General features: G+C 38.9%; 1 protein-coding gene and 1 long non-coding RNA gene across 3 annotated transcripts; one reads left to right on the forward strand and one right to left on the reverse strand.

Annotated features, from left to right (window-relative positions):
* Nucleotides 1-5115: 5115 nt before the first annotated feature.
* On the reverse strand, nucleotides 5116-8507 carry LOC108716604. 2 transcript variants are annotated; one of them, XR_005961201.1, is made up of 4 exons: nucleotides 8024-8507; nucleotides 7513-7528; nucleotides 7068-7087; nucleotides 5116-5802 (listed from the first exon to the last, which is right to left on the reverse strand). It is a non-coding gene; the product is annotated as an uncharacterized LOC108716604 (long non-coding RNA). The 2 variants fall into 2 exon arrangements; XR_001935710.2 differs by lacking the exon at nucleotides 7068-7087.
* Nucleotides 8508-8643: 136 nt separating this feature from the next.
* Nucleotides 8644-10157, forward strand: nkx2-4.L (NK2 homeobox 4 L homeolog). Its single transcript, NM_001088562.1, is given in 2 exon segments — nucleotides 8644-9017; nucleotides 9217-10157. Coding segments are annotated over 2 exon segments (1023 nt in total). The 5' UTR covers nucleotides 8644-8656; the 3' UTR covers nucleotides 9879-10157.
* Nucleotides 10158-10834: the final 677 nt, after the last annotated feature.

Raw genomic sequence — 10834 nt, forward strand, 5'->3', positions numbered from 1 at the left:
AATAGTAAAATCCCATGTCCCACTGAGACACATTCAGTTACATTGAGAAGGAAAAACAGCAGTCTGCCAGAAAGCATTTCTCTCCTAAAGTGCAGGCACAAGTCACATGACCAGGGGCAGCTGGGAAATTGACAAAATGTCTAGCCCCATGTCAGATTTTAAAATTGAATATAAAAAAATCAGTTTGCTCTTTTGAGAAATGGATTTCAGCGCAGAATTCTGCTGGAACAGCCCTATTAACTGATTCATTTTGAAAATTGTTTTTTTTCCCATGACAGTATCCCTTTAAGGTTCCCTGGCCTTGTGTAGTGTAATGTATTTGCTGCAGCATATGTCCATATACATATACATCCATTGTACTTAAACTGCACGCCAAATTTGCGAACGCTAGTGTAACTTCGAACTGCTGATCGTATTTTCACTAGCGCAACTTTGCAAGCATTCGGTACCCTGTGTGCAACTTCGGATCTTTGTGAATTAGCATTGTCCAGACGAAGTTACGCCTGGCGAAGTGTTGCGATGTGTGCAAAGCCGTTGCGGGCGAATTTGTGCAGGTAAGTATATTTTCCCCATAGACTTGATGAAATAATTCACATTTTTATAAATGATTTTCTTTTTCTCTGCAATAATTAAAACAATACCTTGTACTTGATTCTACCTAAGATATAATTAATCCATATTGGAGGCAAAACAATCCTGTTGGGTTTATTTAATATTTAAATGATTTTTTTTACTAGACTTAACATATGGTTCTCCAAATTACAGAAAATCCCAGGTCTCAACCATTCTGGATAACAGGTCCCATACCTACAGTTAGACGTATGTACTTCCAATAGACGTTAGTTAAATTAACATGTTTCGAACTGGTTTTCTTTCTCTGCCCAGTCTGTAATGTTTTGTGCAGGTAGAAGTCCCTGGATAATGGACTATGGGGGCTGCAACCCTGGAAGCCTGTTTGCAATGAAGCCACCAAACTGAGTTTCAAGGTAAAGTGTTATCATTATAACAACACATGTTCACAGAGCTCAAACATATTCCAAAGTACTGAACATAAAGACTAGTAAACAGCAATGAATTCACAAAACTCTGCAGAATCTGGAGAATGGCATTGTTATTGGCAATTGGGCTGTTTTCTATAAAGGACAAAAAATTTCAACTTGCTTTGGATGAGGAAGGTACGTGTACTATAACACAGGCTAAAGAGAACAACTCATAAAAACTCCCAGCAAAGCAGGTGTCACATATGATTCTTTTACTCTCTAATTGATGCATGTCATATTTTCAGTGGTTTTTAAGTTATTTCTAAATGCAACTAAAACAGCATCTGTCTGGCTGTCTATATGCTGCATGCATCTGCTGTAGCAGAACCAGCTGATTGCAAGACCTGGATGAGAACTGTCCTGATACATTGTGTCAAGAGTCAGAATAAGAAGGAGGCAAATTATTCATTGAAAAAAAGAGCATTCTAGCCCTTTTATAACATACTAAAGATTTACTTAAAGGGATACTGTCATGGGAAAAAAAATTTTTTTCAAAATGAATCAGTTAATAGTGCTGCTCCAGCAGAATTCTGCACTGAAATCCATTTCTCAAAAGAGCAAACAGATTTTTTTATATTCAATTTTGAAATCTGACACGGGGCTAGACATTTTGTCAATTTCCCAGCTGCCCCATGTCATGTGACTTGTGCCTGCACTTCAGGAGAGTAATGCTTTTTGGCAGGCTGCTGTTTCTCCTTCTCAATGTAACTGAAGGAGTCTCAGTGGGACATGGGTTTTTACGATTGAGTGTTGTCCTTAGACCTACCAGGCAGCTGTTATCTTGTGTTAGGGAGCTGTTATCTGGTTACCTTCCCATTGTTCTTTTGTTTGGCTGCTGGGGGGAAAAGGGAGGGGGTGATAATCACTCCAACTTGCATTACAGCAGTAAAGAGTGATTGAAGTTTATCAGAGCACAAGTCACATGACATGGGGCAGCTGGGAAATTGACAAAATGTCTAGCCCCATGTCAGATTTCAAAATTGAATATAAAAAAATCTGTTTGCTCTTTTGAGAAATGGATTTCAGTGCAGAATTCTGCTGGAGCAGCACTATTAACTGATTCATTTTTAAAAAAAAATTTTTTCCCATGACAGTATCCCTTTAAAGGTAAACCAGGCCTTTGAACATTTAAACATTGTGTCCCTGACTTGACTGAGTCATTTGTGCTTCTTTATTGGATTCAGTCTGCTGATTAATGACTGAGAGGAGGGCACTAAAAGCAATTTGTATGTCCTTTCCAGTAACACATAACTACCCAGAACAATTCGGTCCATTCAGGATGTATTTTTGATGTAGGCAGAGAGGACAAACTGGATATCTCTGGGCACCTACGTGGCAGAAGAGACTCAATGTTAATACACGTAAGGCATTTAAAAGCATGCAGGATATTTCTAACCGTAATAGAACTTACAGTATCTCTGATGGAAACGCACCTAGGAATTCTGTAGATAATATACCTAGCAGTAGCAAGCATGTACCAGATACAGTATAGTAGTGCATTAAAAGGGCACAGGTTCATGGGAAGAAAAAGAGTATTTTTGCAAACTTGAACACAATCGATGTAGCATAAGGGGCACAAACGTATTCCCTTTAGATCTCATACAATTGGTACTTGAGTCCAGTCCATGGGGCTGCCCTGAGCAACACCCCCAATTACGACCGCGTCAAACCCTTCTGTCTTGCTGCTCCTTATATTTGGAATGCCATTCCTGAATCTCTCCGGAGAGAATCCTCCTCCTTCAGTATCTTTAAAACTAAACTCAAAGACTACCTCTGGGAGCACCTGGATAACACCTGAGCTGGGAACTATCGCTTATATGACAGTGTAACACACTGTAACCTACAGCACTTTAATATCCCTCCAAATTGTGTCTGTAAGTTACTCTCCCATTTAGACTGTAAGCCCTACGGGGCAGAATCCTCCAGCCTTTTGTCTCCTTGACACCGAGCACTTAATCTATATTGTAATTATATTTTATATTTATATGAATTGTATTTCTAATAATGCACGTATTGTTACATTTTATTGCAATGACCCTTTGTTTGTTACTACAGTGCTTTGCCCTCAAGGAGTGTTATACAAATAAAAATATACATACATACATACAGGGTTCCCTTGCACCTTATATCCCTTAGTACAAGCATGGGATCAATTATCTGGAAACCCATTTTCCAGAAAACTACGAATTACGGAAAGGCAGTCTCCCACAGACTCTATGTTATCCATATAATCCAGATTTTTAAAAATGATTTACATTTTTCTCTGTAATAATAAAACATTACCTTACACTTGATCCAAACTAAGATATAATTAATCCTTATTGAAGGAAACCCCAGCCTATTGGGTTTATTTAATGTTTAAATTATTTTCTACTAGACTTAAGGTATGAAGATCCAAATTACAGAAACATCTGTTATCTGGAGAACCCCAGGTCCCGAGCATTCTGGATAACAGGTCCCATACCTGTATTCTTGTCCGGTGTGGCCTGAACAAAGCACAAATGGGAGGTCCAAGGATGTCCCTATTTTATGTTGTGCTGCATTCTGAGAGAGGCAACTCTATGTGCTCCAAATTGCCATATGCAAAGTGCAAAAAAATATGGTATTTGTCATTTGCACTCTGTCCCCACCTTTCAAATGAGCCCAGGAGTCTGATATAATATTGTACCTTTATGTAGTACCTTGTTACAATATCCTGTGTTCTTTTCTCTGAGTGCACTACTAATATTCTAACTGTTAGTATTGCTTCTGAGTGAGGCTTGACAGTGGTTTATGTACAGACTGGGGCTAATATTGTGTGTATCAGCAATACCAGAGAATATGTTAGTATTCATTCTTTCTGGGGTGCACCAGTGCCACTTGGGGTATATACAGGCCTCATATATCCATACTTGTTGTTTCACCTGCATGGGAACTGAGTAACCAGCACTGGTCAAAGTACTCCAAGTTCTGGGCAGCAGGAAAATAGAAAAGTCTTTCCACTGATTACTTGCTTTCATTAGAGGCCTCTGTGATCTGAACAGACTCATCACAAGGCATGTCACAGGGTACAGCAATGAATAGTTTCATGTTGTGTTTCCAAATAACATTTATTAATAAAAAAACATCAAAGAGTAACCCCAACTCAGTAATTGTAGATTGCATAATGAGAGAAAATGCAAAACTAAGCAATATATATATATATATATATATATATATATATATATATATATATATATATATAGATATATATCATATTATCAGTGGGTTTTTAAGTTATTTCTGGATGCAACTAAAAACAGCATCTGTCTGGCTGTCTATATGCTGCATGCATCTGCTGTAGCAGAACCACCTGATTGCAAGACCTGGATGAGAACTGTCCTGTGCTACATTGTGTCAAGAGTCGGAACCAAAGAAGAGACAGGGATTAGCGAATGCTGCTTTCATTGCAATTATATTTACAATTAACTTTCTTTTAAACCATTAAAGGTTTAAATAGCTTTTTTTTTTCTTTTAATGAAAATATTTAGTTTTGCAACTTGAGGTCTTAAAGTAACCCTTCAGGGTGTAGGAGTGACTTTGTTGTGGTTAAATGTTCCCTTATGGGTTAAAGGCATGGCAGCCCTCCCTGGTACTTAATAGAGAAGCTGTAAGTGTCCATGAGAGTCTGCTGAGCACCCTTAGGCCTCTCACTACTGCACCCCCAGCCACTCCTCACACATCAGCCTGCTACTGGCACCTTCCACTATTTCTCAATAGGGACATCCCCATGTCAGGCTTTCAGCTGCCTATTAGCAATCTCAGGTCTTGCAGGGGAATATCTCACCCCTGCAAATAATTACCTACCTGCACATTGCATTTATTATACAGTAATATCGATTCCCACTGCGACATGACAGATAACACCAACCAGATCCTCTCTACACTGGCAGCTTTTTTGCGTCTTTGCGCTTCTCTGTCGCTTGAGAATGTTTTCTGGCCGCGCTAGTACCAATGGGGCACTGAAAATAACCTTTTATGTTTTATTCCAGCAGGTAAAGGATCAACCTTTTAGCTACATACTTTTTTTAAATACAGAATTCAACATAGAATAGATATCTATTACCCACACACACATAACACAAGACAGACTGTTAGTAACGGTACTAGGTTATACTGCCGATAAAGGGTCGGTGTAAGTAGCAAAAAGCAGCAGCCAAAACAGCCCTGCGTTTTGGATATTATATTATTTGGATATTAATTACTAACCTTTGGAACCCCCACAATGTTTTCTGCCAAAATAATGACTGCTGTATCACCCAGAATAACAGGAATAAAGTCTAACTAGATAAGGTTGTAGCAACCCAAGAGCGCTGCCAATAAAATAAAAAGCAACAGAACGCTGAAAAACTGGAAGAAGCGCTGAGCGGATGGGGAGCTGTTTATCGATCATAATCATATATTAATTATACACTCGGAAAGATAAGCTATAGAAGAGAATAAAACATGGTTAACTTTTTATTGGCCAGATCCTGACAATTTGCACTAAACTTAAAGGTTTTATATTAAATTCATCTCATACATTTGGCCCCCATAGCGGTGCCTTTGAACCTGGTGTGAGGGGAGGTTATAGGGAATTACAAAGACAGACAAAGGTGCTGGAATGTTAAACTGGAGCACGAATATGGTACGCGCGACTCGTTGCGTTCTTTTGCTCCAGCGCAGTGAAATCCTCAGTTAGCGCGCTCAGTGCTGCAGCCCGGGGAGGCTCTTCTTTATCCTGGTGCTGCCAGTGTAATGTTTCCTATGGAGAGACAACTACACAGTCATGTCGGGAACTGGAGGTTTTTATCAGAGAGGCACCTGCAGCCACAGGGCTGAGTCCTAGGGCAACTCCAATCACAAACTGCGCCTTCTAATTGCCCCTTGCCTTTCTTTTTAAATTTGAAACCCAGAAAATTCTCACTTGCTCTTAAATATTTTTTATACACATTTTCTATGAATTTATTTAATACTTTCACTTAACGCTCCCATAAAATAGGCTCAAAGGTTACTTAAAATCCATATTTTCCAACTGATTCCAACCCATATAATAACCAGAAATATAATGTCGTGTGTCTGCATTGTACAGAATTCTGCGCCCCTCTCAGCATTCTCTTCTGGGATATTCATTGTATATGTGTTTCACTGGGGTCTATAGAAAGCATAACTGTATTGCTGCAGATGTAGGTGCTGCTTATTTATATCACAGGCTAATGTACAGGCGCATGGAAACTGCAGGGAAGTCATAGACTTCATAATGGAACATTTTCCTGGGAATATTGAATTTACCTATGCTATGAAATAAGGTGTCAGAGCAGATATTACATATAAATTGAATTATACATGATTGTAACATTCCCCTGCAGATACTGTTGGTGTTCTACTGAAAATATGTCAGATTATAGGCATTATAAATTGAAAAATCCTTAGTTCTACCATATAAAATATGTATTTGTTTTTTTTGCCCTTATATTATATATTAGTATTCTTAAAAGTGAGATACGTTGATTCTAAGCAATTGTAAGTGTACTTATATTTTCTATGATGTATTTTTTTTTTATAATGACGTGATGTATATCCATTACTAATCAACTACATATGTGATTCATGGTAATCTTTATATGTGAGCTACATATACTTTATTAATACATCTATGAACTCTTGATGATATGGGTTATTCATTATAAATACATGCATGAATTATGTGTATGTGTATATATATATATATATATATATATATATATATATATATATATATATATATATATATATATATATATATAAAATATATATATATTTATAAATTGAAGTGTTTCTAGACATTCTCTAGAAACTAAGAACACTTTAATGTACTTAAAGATCATATGGGATATACATTTATAAATAGCCGGAGGGTAAATGAGAGATATGAGCAATTGTACTTAAATTGACATACTTTATAATGAGTCATGCTGTCTATTATATTTAAGTGCACTTTCATATTATACAGGAGAGATAGGCATTATAACTAAACGCTAAAGTACTTACACATATATAGGCGATGTCCTCTATAAATAAATGATGTATTTACAGATGGCAGAGGAGAGAGATGCTTTATGGATTCTAGTGTATTTACAGATTATGTAAGAGAGATATACAGTATAATTGATGCTAGAGAGATATACAGTATAATGTACTTAGATTATATAGAAGAGACACAGGTTATTGTATGTACAGGATATATGGGAGAGGGATACAGCAGACTTCTAGATCATATAAAAAAGCAATATACAGTGTAAATCAATGTTAGTCTATTTGCAGATTATACAGGAGAGATATACAGTAAAAATATATGAACGATATGTACATTATAAATGTTAGAGTATTTACAGATTATATAGGAGGGGTATACACTATAAATACCAGGGTACTTGCAGATCACATAAAAAGCCTAAAAATGTTTTACAGTATAAATAAAGGTAATTGTACTTACAGATTGAATAGGAGAGCTGCACATGATAAATAATTATTTACAGATGATAAAAAAGAGAGAAACAATATAAATATCAGTGTACAGATTAAATAGGAGAGATATACAGTAAATACAAGTCCATACTCCTACACATTGTACCTGAGCGATACATCAACTTTATAAATGAATGTAAATGGATTGATGGATTTTATAGGAAAGAGATACCATATCAAGCAAGGCTCTCATTAGTGTTACAGATCAATTAAATGAGTCTATGCAGAGTTCACACTGTGTACGAGAGATCTAATTTATACAAGAGCATATGGCTTGATAGATTATTTAGTAGGATAAGGATATATATATGCTCCAAGCAAATGTCATTAATACATATGATAGTAGAAGAGGTGCAGTTTGAATGGCAGGAGAGACATAAGCACAGAGAGAGACAGAGAGAGAGGGAGCAGTAAGTGAGTGCATGGCAGTGGCACTGGCAGTTGAAGTGACAGTTTCAGACAAATGGGGACACACTTACTTCTTGTTCTGGGCACTTTCTTCCTCTGTGGGACAGACTGGGGCCCATTTCCAGACTACAGTGAAGGTGTCCCTTTGGTGAAATCTATAAAGAGTCTGCCTGGCTTCTCTATCATTTCTATGCACTATTGGTACATAAGCAATTATCTAGTGCTGGTAGTGATCTTTTCTACTGTCTCCTTTCATGGATTCCAATGAGCAATGTCCACCTGATGTAGAAATCTGTGTGCTGCCCTAGGAATGTGGAGAAAAGTTGCAGGGATTCCTGATGCTAACCCTGACCTTCCATGAGTTGCACACAAACTGGTGCTTTTGGAGGGATTGTGGTTGCCATCAGGAATCTTGACTCAATTACCTTTGAAACAAGTGAATGGCCATTGTTTGCTGGATTCCAGTTGCTCCTCCCAGGTCTCCCCACTCCCTCCCACTTTGGGTGCCTGTTGTAAACCTGGCGACAGGCTAAAATAACCCGAGATAAGAGAGCTGAGGGCTCGCCTACTTCTCCAAGGCGATCAATCGGATCTCAGGCGTCCTCCAAGCGCTCTCTTACGTCTCTTCCACCAGGAGAGAGAACTGACACTACACTGGGGCTGATCAGTTCATCAGCTTTTTTACCTGCCTTGGTGGCTGAACCATGTCGTTGAGCCCAAAGCATACTACACCCTTCTCAGTGACTGACATCTTGAGTCCCATTGAAGAGACCTACAAGAAATTTGGTGCCATGGAAAGCGCTGGAAACCTGAGCAGCCCTTTGGGAGGCTACAGACAGACACACGTCTCCCAGACTGGCATGCAACAGCACAGCATGGGCCACAATGTCACCACCACCTACCACATGCCACACACTGTCTCCCAGTTCTCACATGGCGCAATGAGTGGCTACTGCAATGGGGGCATTGGCAACATGGGAGACATCCCTTCCTATCAAGACTCCATGAGAAATAGCGCAGCAACAGGCTGGTATGGCACCAACACCGATCCCAGATACTCAACAAGTAAGTAGACTAAGTTGACATTTGTTTTATTTATTTCATTGATTTGCAATATGAATAATGATAGAAGTATACCATGGAGTAGAGTTCCCCTCACCTCCCCTGGAGTTGGTATGGCTCATGGGCCCAGCAGCTAATGTAGCTTCAATGAAATATTCAGGGGAGTCTTCATGTGCCATCATGCTAATTGCATCTGTGTCAGTTTCTAGATTTATGGGACCGTCGACCGGAATGAATATGGCTGGCATGGGCACCTTGCAAGGCATAGCAGAAGCGGCCAAGTCTATGACTCCTCTCCATGCTGCTCCCAGAAGAAAAAGGAGAGTGCTCTTCTCTCAAGCGCAAGTTTATGAGTTGGAGAGGAGGTTCAAGCAGCAGAAGTACCTGTCAGCCCCTGAGAGGGAGCACCTGGCCAGCATGATCCACCTCACTCCCACCCAAGTCAAGATCTGGTTCCAGAATCACAGGTACAAGATGAAGAGACAAGCCAAGGACAAGGTCACTCAACAGCTACATCAGGAGAGCAATTTGTGTCAACAGCAATCCCCCCGCCGAGTTGCTGTACCAGTCTTGGTGAAGGATGGAAAACCTTGTCAGAACAGTTCCAGCACCTCAACACCCAACCAGCAGGTCAACCAGCAACAAAGCGGCGCCAATGGTGGGTTGTCTTCTTCTAATGTTGTCCATCAGCACCAGAACCAACAGGTTAGCTCGTTGAGCCAGGCTTCAGAATTAGAAGAAATGTCACCCAGTCCACAGTCACTTCACAGTCAAGTTGCCAGTATGGCACAGATAGACACCTCAGCTGTAGACTACAGCAACGGGATGGTCAACCCTAGCATGCTTTACGGCAGAACGTGGTAAGGGGAGAACAGCTCTGAATAAAACTCCATGTACAGGTGAGGGACAGCTGATATAAACCCTTTGGTCTTCTGTGCCCAGGAATTGTTAGTAAGAGGGATAGTGCACCCCTTGATTTACAAGACTGCCTATAATGACAGTGATGGGTGTCTTGATGCACCAACCATGCACCTACCAATCATGCACCTACCAACCATGCACCTACAGAGAACTATGGTGGAACTGCTGGTGAATGTTGGTGTTCTTGGTAGATTTTACTGTTTAGGTGGAGGACATTCCAAAGACTCGTTTTTAACGAAACGTGGGCAAGGAAATTTCTTTTTCTATTTTTTCGTTTTTGTTTGGGGGTATGGCTATTTAACAAAATTAACAATTACCCGGCAAAGTCCGGTTTAAGGGAACTGACTCCAACTCACCTTGTTGGTCTGTGTTTGATTATTGTTTTTGTTTTTTTTAAAGAACAACTGAATTGTGATTTCCATGCAGTTTTTTTTTGTAGAATTTATTTTCTTCGGAATTCGATTTGGGTGGGGAGTAACATTATTCAAGTGTAATAAAAAATATTGACAAAGTAAAATGCTTAAATATCAGTGCTTCACAATAATTTATAGGATGAAAGAGTCGGTATTACCTGCAGATCAAACTATATTTTTTTAGCTTGAATTATAAAATTATAAAATATATTCCATAATAATTCGGGTGTGTGAGAGAAACATCTTTGATGCCCATAGGAGAAACTCAGACCTGAGAAAATCCTATCTTAAACACAGAGCCACGAGCAAATTTCAAAATAAGATGAATAACTTATGAATTTATTTTTTAGAATCATTTAACTTCAGTGCAAAAATCAGTTCTGCGTGTTTCTATATTAGAATGCGACTAATAGCATTTGTATCATGGACCATGTTTTATCCTCCCTTGCCATTTGCCTGGAAGATCATTTTTTAGATTTGAAATAT

The sequence above is a fragment of the Xenopus laevis genome, chromosome 5L, assembly GCF_017654675.1.
Source record: "Xenopus laevis strain J_2021 chromosome 5L, Xenopus_laevis_v10.1, whole genome shotgun sequence".
Taxonomy (NCBI): Eukaryota; Metazoa; Chordata; class Amphibia; order Anura; family Pipidae; genus Xenopus; species Xenopus laevis.